Below are 14,430 nucleotides of genomic sequence, written 5' to 3' on the forward strand. Positions count from 1 at the left end.
TTGGGTGGCCGTTACCTCACTAGCAAGCGAGAGACACAGCGTTCAAAAAAATAAAATGTATAATAATAAAATTAAAAGTTAGCAGACCGGGGCTAGTAGAAGCGTTTGCTCCGACGTCCGGCAAAGGCCGGTTGAGGGCACAATGGATGGAGTTACGTCGGCAGACCAGTCCTGCTGGAACGGCGGGGATCCGTGTCGACAAAGGGTCCGGGCCAGTTGGAAAAAGAGGTATTGTAGCTGGAGTAATTTTGTTTGCTAGCCGGGAGATGCGCCTGGCTCGCGGCTAACTGGTGCTAGCTTCGGGACAGGGGCGTTTGCCATTATAAGCACTCGGTAGCAGCTAGCTAGCAGCGATGATCCGATGCAAAGGTCCAGAGCTTACGGCAAGAATCCGGTGGAGTAGTGGATTCTAGTTGTGTTGATGAAGAGTCCCGGAGGCATCAGCTGTGTAGCCGAATGATCACTGAGCAGGCCGGGAGGTGGCCTGGCTCAGAGCTAGCTTCGGGGCTGAGCCACTCGGTGGCAGCTAGCTAGCTGTGATGATCAGGAGTAATGGTCCAGGGCTTACGGCAGGAATCCGGCTTTGTAGTGGAGAAAACAGTCCCATACTGGCAGGCTGGCAGGTATTATCCAGGCTAAAAGCGGCTGGTGTCTGTGCAAAAGGTAAAGCCCGATAGCAGTGGATGACAATGACTAAATAGCTAGTAGCTAATTAGCTTGTTAGCTTCTGATGGCTAGCTTCTGAGGGAGGTTCTGGCTATAAGGTCTAAAAATAGCGGATCCGTATCACATTGGGTGAGGCGGGTTGCCGGAAGGTATATTTAATTTAAAAATGGAAAAGAGATTGAAAATAAATTGAAATGTATTCAAAATGTATTGAGTTTCAAGTCAAGAAGATCTTCGCCTAGTCCTCAGAAACATTGATTTCTTATACTGGGTGAAACATTATACTGTATGTTTGTAGTGTATGGTCTTCTGCTAGCCTTTATTACTCAACAAGTTGCCTACTACGCGTTATCCCTCACATTGTCATTCTGGACACCATCTTACATTTTACTCGAATGGTTCCCCTGCTGTTTTCTGGTGTTCGCAGTCAGACTTGACACAAAATTGCAAGTTGTAATGGTGCCTCTTTATTTAAAGCTGCCTAAAGCACATTTTATTGGGCTACGGCCCAATATTTCACTAAGCCATAGCATTTCATTTAGAGATGCACTCTAGATAAGAGTAATAATCTCTCTGTGATGGATGGCCCAGCCCCATCCCTGGGATTGTGGTATGTACACACTGCACTTTTCATGGCAGGGCGATAAAGCCAACATAGGCAGGTGTGTTTGGTTAAGATGTACTTGTCAAGTGGGGTGACACGCATGTCTATATTCATTCAAATGAACTCTCTTATCTGCACCTACATGCAGCCACTCAGGAGACAAAGCAGATCCCATGTTCTTGTGATTTCCCTCTTTACAGTACACCCTCTTTCCCCTCCACCCACAAACCTCACAGGTGAGAGGGAGGAGGTGTTTGAACCCCATGGAATGCCATTGGCCAGCGCCTCCTTTTCTCCTTTAATTGTAGGGGAGCAAAACCAACCAGATATTTACATTGCAGAGATTTGGGGGCGTGAATCATAAAGACATAATTTCAACCTCCTACATCTTCCTAGTTTTAATGAATTACTGCAAATTACTATATGCTTAGGCTTCACTCCTCTAACCAAAAACTTGATTTGTAGAGCAATTTAGCATTTTCAGCATGAACAAACTCTCCAAATTTAGAAAACTGAATCAAGTGCCTATATATTGTGCCTAGATGAGTATCACACGGATATGTTTTAGATGCTTTTTCAAAAAGATACATTCTTCTTCCATGGTTTGGACTTTTTTCTGGTTATGAACAAAGTCTGTGTAATGACCGTGTACGTAGGGCAGTAACAACTTGTTTGACACATCAGAGATAAGGCGCGTGCTCCTGATACATTTAGTTTCCACAGCAACAGAGGAGGAGCTTGAACTTTCACCTGTGATTGTGGCGGATGTAGTAGACCAACAAGGAAGTTAGCTAGTTTGGGCTGGTACAGCTAGCTAGCAGGCTGTAAAATAACGAAATTAAGCTCCAATAAATTATTTTCCAATGTGTTATTTGTGAAATATGTCCAACAACAATCGAGTGGATTTACAGGATGGCAACATGTCACAAGATTTGAGAAAATGACGAGGTACAGTTGTGAGGAAGCTTGTTTCGCTAGCTTGCCAACATCAGCTAATGAACGTCTAGTAAATCAATACTACTACTTTGCAACGTTATTATTGTATAATAACCGGTGGTGTGTCACAATATGACAAACGCAACAGAACTGAAGAACATGCTTTTTTGTTGTTGTTGCTGTATATCAAGAGTTATCCAACCCTTTTCCTGTAAAGCTGCCCTCTTGTTTGTTTACGCTTCAACCCAGTTATTAATCCGCTAACGTTAGCTAATTATTAGAATTAGCTAGGTGTGCTAGTTTAGGGTTGAGCGAAGCCCTAAAGGACGTTAGCTCTCGAGGAACAGGTTTGGAAAGCCCTGCTACATAGTTATTCAGCTTACTTCAGCCAAGCTGGAAATGGTGATTGATGTCAGCAGTTTAGCTTGTTAACTAGCTAGCCTGCTTAGCTTCAATCATAGCTAGCTAGCTAACTAGCACATCTGTAGTAGATAGGTTATCTAGTCAACCTGCAACGACCTCTTACAATGTGTAACTCTTATCTCCCATTTTGCTTTCAGATGACTTGCCTTACAGTGGCCTGGACATTTGTGATATGTTAACGTTAATCACAAAAGACAAGTGTGTAAGATGGACTGAGGGAATTAGTTAGCTGCATACTTTTGAGATGTTACTAGCTGTACATGTAAATATATGACCAAAAAGCACTGTAAGTTATCTACACCTACATATCACTAATCAACATGGACAACATGGCCCTACAAATAAGTTGTTAATATTTGCATGCTCTGTCATCACTTTTTAAGGTCAATTCACCTGCACATACATTTGAATGACTAACCACACATAAACAGAGCTGATCATGTCACTAGCAAAGCAGTCACAAACGTGGTTCCCAACTCATGTCCAAGCCACTGTTCTCCAAGCAACTGACCTACAAGCTAAGGGTAAGCATGGCACCAACGACGCCTACGCTATCATCCAGCTGGGCAAAGAGAAGTACTCGACATCTGTGGCAGAGAAAACACTCAACCCAGCGTGGAGAGAAGAAGCCTCCTTTGAACTGCCTGGTCTGCTTCTGGAGGGCAATCCAGAAATCTATGAATTATGCCTTATCGTGATGCACAGGTCCCTGGTGGGGATGGATAAATTTCTGGGCCAGAGTACCATCAATCTCAATGATATTTTTGATAACAAGGAGCGAAGGAGAACAGAGTAAGTATCACCAACTAATCAAACTAAATCATGTTTTTCCCTTTCAAGGAAGTCTCAGAACAAAAGTACACAGGGTGTCCGCGGATCCTTAAAAAGTCTTAAACTTCAATGAATTTATCTGATTTAAAGACCTTGATACTTAAAATGTCTTAAATTCTGTTTCAAGAGTCTTAAATGTGACAGAACTGGCTACAGTGCTTCCGTTATGTTGCGCTGCTGCTTAATTGTTGCCCCCGTGGTGAGAAATAAAAACAACTGAACATCAAATAATACTCGAGGCACACGTTCAAGATGTTAGAGCTATCCACCTCTGTGCGCCATTTCAGATGAACTAGCTAACTTTTTTATGTCTTACTTTGCACTGCAAAAAGTCAGTCTAGGCATAGAAACCGTAAATTACTTGGTAATAGGAAATGCATTTATTTCTATGACAGAATTAAAAAGCAATTTTGGACAGACCAATGTAGATATTTTCCAATACATGCAACTTAAAGGTTTCATATCACGCAATTATGATTTGAAATATTTTGGACATCAGAGCAGTCTGGAGGGAATACTTTTTGAGTCAGAAAATTATATGTATATGATGGTAAGATATACAAAACCTCGCAGAGAGCCTATCCAACTGACAATCTCTTAGGGGAAAAAAGGAAAAGAGAGAACTATTGGAACCAAGACTTAAAAAGAACTGATATTGGCACAAGATGAAGGGAATGTTGGAACATAAGTAATGAAATTACAGTTAACGAAAGTTTGCGCTTAATCCAGTACAAACTAATGTATTATACAAGAGACAAATTCACAAATTCTACAGCACCACAGCAGAGTCATGTCTTAAGTGTAAAACTAGCAATGACTCAATAGTCTATGCCTTCTGGGAATGCTGTAAAACAAATGTTATGGGCAGAGTTACAATGTTGGCTGTCAGAAGTATTACAATGTACATTTCATTTGAATCCGTCTGTCTGCATTTTTATTTCAAGACATGGCACATGAGGGTGCGGTGAGATAGCCAATGGGCTGGACGATCCTTTTCTCGTCAATCATCTTGGAGACAATGATACTTAATAGGAAATCAACCGATCCTCCATCGTTAAGACAATGGAAAGGTCAAATGGTTTATTATCTAAATGTTAAAAGTAGGTGGGTGACAAAATGGTGCACTTTGAGGCCATGTGCCGGGTAGTAATGTGGGTGCTAGAGATGGGGGTCTGGGCAGGTGGGTGTGAGCAGGTGGGTCTGGGCAGGTGGGTGTGAGCAGGTGGGTCTGGGCAGGTGGGTCTGGGCAGGTGGGTGTGAGCATGTGGGTCTGGGCAGGTGGGTGTGAGCAGGTGGGTCTGGGCAGGTGGGTGAGCAGGTGGGTCTGGGCAGGTGGGTCTGAGCAGGTGGGTGTGAGCAGGTGGGTCTGGGCAGGTGGGTGTGAGCAGGTGGGTCTGGGCAGGTGGGTCTGGGCAGGTGGGTCTGGGCAGGTGGGTCTGGGCAGGTGGGTCTGGGCAGGTGGGTGTGAGCAGGTGGGTGTGAGCAGGTGGGTCTGGGCAGGTGGGTCTGGGCAGGTGGGTCTGGGCAGGTGGGTGTGAGCAGGTGGGTCTGGGCAGGTGGGTCTGGGCAGGTGGGTGTGAGCAGGTGGGTCTGGGCAGGTGGGTGTGAGCAGGTGGGTCTGGGCAGGTGGGTCTGGGCAGGTGGGTGTGAGCATGTGGGTCTGGGCAGGTGGGTGTGAGCAGGTGGGTCTGGGCAGGTGGGTGTGAGCAGGTGGGTCTGGGCAGGTGGGTCTGGGCAGGTGGGTCTGAGCAGGTGGGTGTGAGCAGGTGGGTCTGGGCAGGTGGGTGTGAGCAGGTGGGTCTGGGCAGGTGGGTCTGGGCAGGTGGGTCTGGGCAGGTGGGTCTGGGCAGGTGGGTGCGAGCAGGTGGGTGTGAGCAGGTGGGTCTGGGCAGGTGGGTCTGGGCAGGTGGGTCTGGGCAGGTGGGTGTGAGCAGGTGGGTCTGGGCAGGTGGGTCTGGGCAGGTGGGTGTGAGCAGGTGGGTCTGGGCAGGTGGGTGTGAGCGGGTGGGTCTGGGCAGGTGGGTGTGGGCAGGTGGGTGTGAGCAGGTGGGTCTGGGCAGGTGGGTCTGGGCAGGTGGGTGTGAGCGGGTGGGTGTGAGCGGGTGGGTCTGGGCAGGTGGGTGTGAGCAGGTGGGTGTGAGCAGGTGGGTCTGGGCAGGTGGGTGTGAGCAGGTGGGTGTGAGCAGGTGGGTCTGGGCAGGTGGGTGTGAGCAGGTGGGTCTGGGCAGGTGGGTGTGAGCAGGTGGGTCTGGGCAGGTGGGTGTGAGCAGGTGGGTCTGGGCAGGTGGGTCTGGGCAGGTGGGTGTGAGCAGGTGGGTCTGGGCAGGTGGGTGTGAGCAGGTGGGTCTGGGCAGGTGGGTCTGGGCAGGTGGGTGTGAGCACGTGGGTGTGAGCACGTGGGTGTGAGCAGGTGGGTGTGAGCAGGTGGGTGTGAGCAGGTGGGTCTGGGCAGGTGGGTGTGAGCAGGTGGGTCTGGGCAGGTGGGTGTGAGCAGGTGGGTCTGGGCAGGTGGGTGTGAGCAGGTGGGTCTGGGCAGGTGGGTGTGAGCAGGTGGGTCTGGGCAGGTGGGTGTGAGCAGGTGGGTCTGGGCAGGTGGGTGTGAGCAGGTGGGTGTGAGCAGGTGGGTCTGGGCAGGTGGGTGTGAGCAGGTGGGTCTGGGCAGGTGGGTGTGAGCAGGTGGGTCTGGGCAGGTGGGTGTGAGCAGGTGGGTCTGGGCAGGTGTGATGTCATTGATGTTTGTGCGCATCTGTATGCTGCTGTCTTTTTATGTGTATGTTTTGTATTGTTTAAAAATAAAAAAAAGCCCTCCCGCTTAGCTACCTTGGTTTGAAGGATAGCCATTTGATACCTGATTCACTGAATGAGAGAAGGACCTTATTGAGCTGACTCAGGTGTTTGAACAAGTGCTGGATCAAAAACCTGCACACCCAGTGGCGTAGCTCTCCAGATCAAATCAGAATCAAATCAAATTCTATTTGTCACATGCGCTGAATACAACCGGTGTAGACCTTACTGTGAAATGCTTACTTACAAGCTCTTAACCAACAATGCAGTTTTAATAAAATAAGAAAATAGAGCCATCTTCGTGGAGAGTTGTCACTGTTTTAAACAGTAACAGTGCTGTATATTTTACTTTAAGACATTTTTGTGGTATTGAGTATCATTACAGCTAGTATTGGTATCGAAGCCAAAATTCTAAACGCTTAAGAGTTTGTGATCTAGCTAATGATTAACCCATTGAGGTAGCCTAAACAAATGCAGATGAGCCACCCCATCCTTCAGTCATCTATAGCCTAGCCACTATGCTACAAATTCGTTAAGCTACAGGAGAATGCGCATTGCTAAAATAGCACACCTGCCTGATAATATGAGCCATGTAGGCTATAGCCTTTGGGGAAGGAACCAGCCCTGAAAATACAACTTTTTCCCAACCTGGGCTCGTTTCTGGAGGGAAATATTAGCAGGTGTGTGGCGTGCACAGACCTCAAAATTGGTATTAAATTGCATTCCAAGTGGCATTAAAGGTCTTAAAAAGTCTTAAATTCAATTTCATGGACCCTGCAGATACCCTGAGTACAGTACAACTTTATAACTGTTAAATAGGAAATTTGTCTTCTGCTCTGCTCTCAGCCCCACACTCACAAACACACTGGCCACAAAGAATCCCTAGTCACGTTGAACAGTGCTAGGCCTTTGGTTCCCTAGTTCTCTGTTTGATGTTTCAGGATCAGCAAAGAGTAGGAAAGAGGGTGGATTTGCAGAACTGTCTCGTTCATGACGTGTGGCTAAACTGCAGAAATAACATTGAACATATTCTTAATTCGGATTACGATTCAGAGAGCAGGGTCGACTAGCCTAGAGCACCTGATGTTGTGGGATAAACACATACACAGAGAGTATGTGGTCAGCTTTCCACATGTTTTTATGCGGGCATAATTGTACGAATAAAGGTTCTTCAATTCAAAACCACCTCCATTTCGCCACTTTAGCCTAGGCCCAAAGTTTGGGCCCCAAACAGAGGTTTCCAGTACATCTGTCTTGTTGTGACATAGGCTACGCCATTGTGTTCGTTGAAAAATGGGCTTTGTTGATAATGAATCAAGAGGTTAGTCTTTTGACAATAGGCTGCCATTCATGGCGTAATTGAGTTGACTGGGGCGCAGTCTTTGTAGTTGGTGAACTAGTCCAGCGAGAACAGCAGTGAACAGGCTATCAGATTATGTCTGTGTCTTGTCACAGCGTAGGTGCTAATACAGCAAACTGTTCCACCTCAATTCCAGTAATCACACAGTGAACAAATGTCCTTGCTTATTCTTGCCTTATACTGGAATTGAGATGGTAAACTGGCATTTACGGACATGGCATCGGCTGAATGTTGTGGTGTGTCCCTTTGGGTACGTCCCTTTAGCGTATGTTAAATGAATGTGGTGGAGCTGGCCAGACATGTCTTGTTACTAATTCTGATTCAAATGATAATAGTTTTTCCAGTGGTGTGAATGTATGGAGAAAACACCACACCAGCTCCACCCAATCCGGGCCGCTACATAAAGTTATTTTTGGCCGTGTAGAATTACCATTGCACAAGTTGTTGTAGTTAGCTAGGCCTACATGATGAGTAGCCAAAGCCTACGTTCTGCTCAGAGGAACAGGAACATAATTAGGAGGATCTGGTGTCAATTAGCCATCAGTACATTTCATCATGCAAACACATGACCACACTTCCTCTTTACCCGCTAGTTGGGGCGAATTGTGATATGTCATAATCAACTGTTGATGGTTGTATTTATTTAAGGTGCCAGAGCTGATGCACCTCCAGGGTTGCAGTTATTCAAGTACAGAGCTGTTGTGGAGATGTCAATGGACTGGAATTTAGTCATCAACACAACTGACTTGCATAGAATGAGCCAGAGGCCTAAGCCTACTCTTGTGCTACCATATCCATATACTGGAGCAGTTCCAGGTTTGCTAGCTAGCTGTGTCCGTTCGCTGTGTTTTCAAGCAGACGCATGGGGAGGAGAGTCCATCTTGACATCGGAGTAGGCAGCCCCTAATTATCGCACACCTGTGTTTGTTGATTGTGAGGAGTTTCCCAGCGGTCTGGGTAGAGTGGGAGTATTGTGGTTCCAGGCAGAGGGAGGTTTATCTTGGCCTTGACATCCATGTGAAGTACAGGGCAGGCCCCCTCTCAGCAGAATGCTGTGTGGCTCTTAGATCATGCTGCGGAGGACAGAGACCACTACTATGGGAATTAGGCTAGCTCGACCAAGAGAGGCCCATGCCATGGCGGTTCTTTGGCCACTCAGTCTGAGGACAGTTTAGGGCAAAAAATATAATCCCTGTCCACCTTCTGTCCACTTTTCCCATGAAAGAAGTAGGCTAAAGCTTGGACAGTCAGAGGTTGTGCTCATTAAGGAATTGTGGAATTTGCCAGAACACCTGTGCTGTTTGAGAGGTGGTTTAAATGTTGACTTTGTATTTTGAGTGAGGTTTCTTCTTCGTTCTACATTTCTGCAATCAACATACCCTTGGTTTGTATGAACTAGGCCTAGGCTACGGAGAAGCCATCATTCTCATTAGCATGTATGAGTTGCGTGGTTGTCTTGCACCGTTGCCTTTGTCATTTCCCAATTGCTTGTCATAGCAGTTCTGAACAAAGGCCAGATTTGTGCAAATGTCACCCCTTTTTCTCACAGCGAAGGCATCAATCGTATTACTTCCAGCAGGCGAAGCAAAGAGGTTAAACAAACAGGAGCAGAATGGCCTCGACGAACAATATTATTCAACATTCTTCTCGAGATTCAGACCATCACAGTTTGCAGGGAATTATGTTTATCCCTCATATCAAATCACGTTTTATTTGTCCCATGCGCCCGAAAACAGCAGCTGTAGAGGTTAACAGTGAAATGCTTACTTACAAGCCCTTGACCAACAATGCTTTAAGAAGTTTTAAGAAAAGTAAGTGTTAAATAGAAAATAAAAGTAACAAATAATTTAACAGCAGCTGTAAAATAACAATAGCGAGGCTATATAGAGGGGGTACCGGTACAGAGTCGATGTACGGGGGCACCGGTTAGTCGAGGTAATTGAGGTAATATGTACATGTAGGTGGAGTTAAAGTAACTGCATAGATAATAAACAGAGTAGCACCACCGTAAAAGAGGGGTCTGGGTAGCCTCTAATATGCATTCTCAGGGAGGCGAAAGCTTCCAATGACGTGGATTTATTTGAAGTGAAAGTGAAAAGTGAAAGTGAAATTGGGGAGTTCCACCACAGACATTTTACCCGAGTCACTTTTTTAATACATAATGGTTGTGGCTGTTCCACAGGGAAATGTGTCGGACACTGAAACTGTTTTTGGTCCCCACTCAACTAATTTCTTCAAAATGAAGCAGCTCCATTCAGTTACATTACCGTTCAAATGTTTGGGATCACTTAGAAATCACTTAGAAATTAAGAAAAGCACTACTCCAAGTTTATAATTTTAAATGGCTAATTGATCATTAGAAAACCCTTTTGCAATTATATTAACACAGCTGAAAACTGTTCTGATTTAAAGAAGCAATTAAACTGTCTTTCTTTAGACTAGTTGAGTATCTGGAGCATCAGCATTTGTGAGTTAGATTACAGGCTCAAAATGGCCAGAAACAAATAGCTTTCTTCTGAAACTCTTCAGTCTATTCTTGTTCTGAGAAATGAACACTATGCCATGCGAGAAATTGCCAAGACGCCTCACAGGTCCTCAACTGGCAGCTTCATTAAATAGTACCCACAAAACACCAGTCTCAACGTCAACAGTGAAGAGGCAACTCTGGGATGCTGGCCTTCTAGGCAGAATTGCAAAGAAAAAGCCATATCTCAGACTGGCCAATAAAAATAAAAGATTTAGATGGGCAAAAGAACACACACTGGACGGAGGAACTCTTCCTAGAAGGCCAGCATCCCGGAGTCACCGCTTCACTGTTGACGTTGAGACTGATGTTTTGCGGGTACTATTTAATGAAGCTGCCAGTTGAGGACTTGTGAGGCATCTGTTTCTCATACTAGACACTCTAATGTACTTGTCCTCTTGCTCAGTTGTGCACCTGGGCCTCCCACTCCTCATTCTATTCTGTTTAGAGCCAGTTTGCACTGTTCTGTGACGGGAGTAGTACTCAGCGTTGTACGAGATCTTCAGTTTCTTGGTAATTTCTCGCATGGCATAGCCTTCATTTCTCAGAACAAGAATAGACTGATGAGTTTCAGAAGAAAGTTCTTTGTTTCCAGCCGTTTTGAGCCTGTAATCGAACCCACAAATGCTGACGCTCCAGATACTCAACTAGTCTAAAGAAGGCCAGTTTTATTGCTTCTTTAATCAGAACAACCGTTTTCAGCTGTGCTAACACAATTGCGAAAGGGTTTTCTATTGATCAATTAGCCTTTTAAAATTATATACTTGGATTAGCTAACACAGCGTGCCATTGGAACACAGGAGTGATGGTTGCTGATAATGGGCCTCTGTACGCACGCCTATGTAGATATTCCATAAAAAATCAGCCGTTTCCAGCTACAATAGTCATTTACAACATTAACAATGTGTACACTGTATTTCAATTTGATGTTATTTTAATTAATGGAGCAAAAAAATTGCTTTTCTTTCAAAAACAAGGACATTTCTAAGTGACCCCAAACTTTTGAACGGTAGTGTATGTACTCTCAGATTTCTGTATTGTTCCTTTAACGATAGTTTTCACCTCCAAATGGATGCAGCATATCACCTTGAAGAAAATGTCAAAGCCTAGAATTTAGATGCATTAAATAATAGGCCTATATTTTCCACCAATTTTTTTTTTTTTACCACTTTACACCAATATTGGAAAACATACATTTTAGTATTAATTTAAAAATGAATACATTGCCATGACAAACGTGAAATGAATTCAGAATAAAAACATACATTTCTTTTTAACTTGTTGAAAATGCTCTGTTTTAGCACCCAACAATGGCACCGGAGGTTTTCTTTCATCCTTGAATCTTATATTCCTGTGTTCATTTAAATGTGCCACATACACAATTTACAGATGGCTAATAATCATCCCTTCTTTTAGCTGGTACTCCTTGGACTCCAGGCCAGGGAAGAAGAGGAAGGAGAGAGGGAAGATCCAGGTCGGCATTCAGTTCATGAGGAACAACATGACGGCCAGCATGTTTGACCTCTCCGTAAAGGACAAGCCCCGCTCGCCCTTCACCAAACTCAAGGACAAGATGAAGGGGCGCAGGCACGACGGTGGTCTCTCCGACACCACCTCGGCCATCCTGCCCCGCTCCGCCATGTGTGACTCGGAGACCCTTCGCCAACCCAGTGCATCTGACCATCAGCCCCAGCCAGAGCCCAAGATCAAGAGACACCTACTGGCCGGCTCCCATACGCTCTCTGCAGCCCGCTCTATGTCTGACCTCATTGGCACTCACTTCCGCCCCAAGCTGGACTCTAGAAACTCCATGGAACAGCTGGGTAAGGACAGCAGCTTCCTCTAGTATTAGGCCTATTTTAGTATTTACTTGTATTAGCCTACCTGTACCATCTTTCTTTGTCTGTGATTAGTATTGTTTCCATGAATGTTTCAGGTAAATTGTTTGTGTTTCACAGAGAAAGGGAGTGGTGCCGCCCCTCACCGGCGCTCCCAGGGCGAGGTGCCAGGCTACCAGGACAGCGAGGGGCACGGTGATCCTTTTACTCATATCAGCGACGGCCTGCCGCAGAAGTACGCCACCCTCCCACGCAACCGCAACCCGTTCGAGGGGGAGCAGGGCCAGCTGTGGGACCGAGGGGAGAAAAAGGAGAAGAAGGAGAAGGTCAGCCTGCTGGAACGTGTGACCGGGAAGAAGGAGGGACGCAAGACCAACAACGGGGGGCGTTCGGGCAGCTCTGGAGACCTGCGCTCAAGCAACCCCTTCAGCAGTGACTCTCAGGGCGACACCCAACCAACCAACCCCTTCCTCTCACACTACAAAGGAAGGTAAAGCTTTTCACGTCCACACCACCATGTTTGGTATCCAAGCCAGGGTCATGTTCATTAATAAGCACCAAACGGAAGAATACAAACTGAAACGGGTAGGGACTACCTCCAATAAGAAACGTTCATTTTCCCCAAAAAAATGTACAACTCTTTCAATTGTGTGCCCTAATGAACACAACCCAGATGCACATGTATTGCACAGTATTCCTGATTTTGTTAGAAGACTTACAAAGCTGAATGGATTTTGCGGTCAGTTAGCTAACGTTTGGTCACCTGGCGTATTCAGGACTTGCTAGGTAGCTAATACAACTACACCTTCCACTACAAAACATTGCAACATGCTTTCAGAAAACGAACACAGTTTAACTGAATCGGTACCTTTCGAAGCAGTTTCACCGAACTAATATCAAGTTCCTGTGTTGCACTTATAGTTTTTCTAATTTCAGTTTTTGTGACAAACATGCAAGTATAGCGTAGAGAATCGTACCACCTAAACCGCTCTGAAATGTATTTTTCATAACCGAAAGTATTGTATTTTCAGCTGTTTGAAGCTGGTGTACAAAACCGAAAGTAAAAAATGCAAAAACAAAACTTAAGAACGCGAAGCATAGAAATAGTACACATAGAACAGATCTATTGTGTCTTAGACTTGCTTTCAATGAGAATAACACATTTCTATGTGAATTTGGTAGGGTCGCCCAAAAAGTTAAATATTGCTGCTTTTAACAGCTGCCACCATACACTACCTCTGTGGTCATTTAGGTTGAAGGCAGATGATGCATGGTGGTTAAAAATAATTGTGGGCAGGTTATTGGTAATAAAACCCTCAGCCACAGGTAAATATGATTTGATGTGTTTTGATGATTTTGTAATTCAGTGTACGTGGATGTTTTGCAGCGATAAAAATCCCACCACTAATGGAGACATCCGAAAGGCAAGAGAGAACCACGGAAAGAAAAATGTAAGAGATCATATCTTGTACACTTTTTGTGAACTAATCTCAAAGAAAATGAAGGGGGGGAGACAAGAAGGGGAAAAAAACAAAAAGCATAGTCCTAGTTTTTTAGGGGACTTGTTTTGAGATTCAGAACACCACTGGCTTTTAATTGAGTAGCTCTCCTAGATCTCACTTGACATTGCAGCTGGTGATGTTGGTCTCTGAACTGCTGTCTGTTCCGTCTTTGACAGTTCACTATGAGTGTCAATAAACTAATGAACAGCTGAAAACAGCGGTCATCATCTGATCGGCTCATCATTTGAAACAGTGTGAAGTTTTGGTCTCTAAGGTCAGGTGAAGTACTATTATATCGTACTGGTACCATAATTTGAGCTCTTTTTTGGGGGGGAGAAATCTGTATTTGTCATTGGTTTGATGGGGGGGGGGTTGTTTGCCACCTTAGTTTTGTCACCCCCCCCACCCCCACCCAAAGACAAATAAGAAAAAAACGCTTTCATGGTGCTTAATTCTAGTAGTCGCTGGCCATTACACTGCAGAATTAGTATTAACATGGTAAGAGAGCAGCGTCCAAAGTGATGTTGAAATGAGAAACGGATGCTGATAATGGCTTTCCTCACCTCTCGTTGTGGGTGTTGAGGAGTTGTCTTAACCACATGTGCCCCTCCATACTCTGCACGAGCAGAAATGAACTGGCAGTTCCATTTCCTCTCCTTTCAGGCCCTAGCTAATTAACCAGTGAGGGAGGGGAGGATAGTGAGAGATTTTAAAGAACGGAGCTTTTAAATTCTCAAAGCAGAGCTCATTAGAAGCAGTAATGAGACAACTGGAGAAGGCCAAGTGTGCTCGCCTTATCTCCTCCTCACCACTGATCGCGGAAAAATTGTCAGTACTTTGGTAGTTCATGGTCATTTCCAGGCCTCTGTCACCAGCCACTACAGCTCCCGGCTGTGTAGCTTTATATCATGTCTGGGGCTTTTTGGCATGTGTGTATTGGACACAATTGCTCATACAGTATA

The 14,430-nt window shown here is 45.3% G+C and overlaps 1 protein-coding gene across 2 annotated transcripts in view; it reads left to right on the forward strand.

The window, feature by feature from the left end:
- The first annotated feature begins 2,008 nt into the window (after positions 1 to 2,008).
- The window catches only part of LOC129836118 (rab11 family-interacting protein 2-like), a 60,909-nt gene continuing 48,487 nt past the window's right edge, over positions 2,009 to 14,430 (forward strand). For both annotated transcript variants that reach the window (XM_055901926.1, XM_055901925.1), the window contains exons 1-5: positions 2,009 to 2,218; positions 2,767 to 3,421; positions 11,545 to 11,951; positions 12,087 to 12,456; positions 13,354 to 13,417. In XM_055901926.1, the coding sequence (XP_055757901.1) occupies positions 3,069 to 3,421; positions 11,545 to 11,951; positions 12,087 to 12,456; positions 13,354 to 13,417 (1,194 nt within the window). In that variant the 5' untranslated portion in view covers positions 2,009 to 2,218; positions 2,767 to 3,068. The remainder of the gene's footprint in view (positions 2,219 to 2,766; positions 3,422 to 11,544; positions 11,952 to 12,086; positions 12,457 to 13,353; positions 13,418 to 14,430) is intronic.

This window comes from Salvelinus fontinalis, chromosome 37 (assembly GCF_029448725.1).
Source record: "Salvelinus fontinalis isolate EN_2023a chromosome 37, ASM2944872v1, whole genome shotgun sequence".
NCBI lineage: Eukaryota > Metazoa > Chordata > Actinopteri > Salmoniformes > Salmonidae > Salvelinus > Salvelinus fontinalis.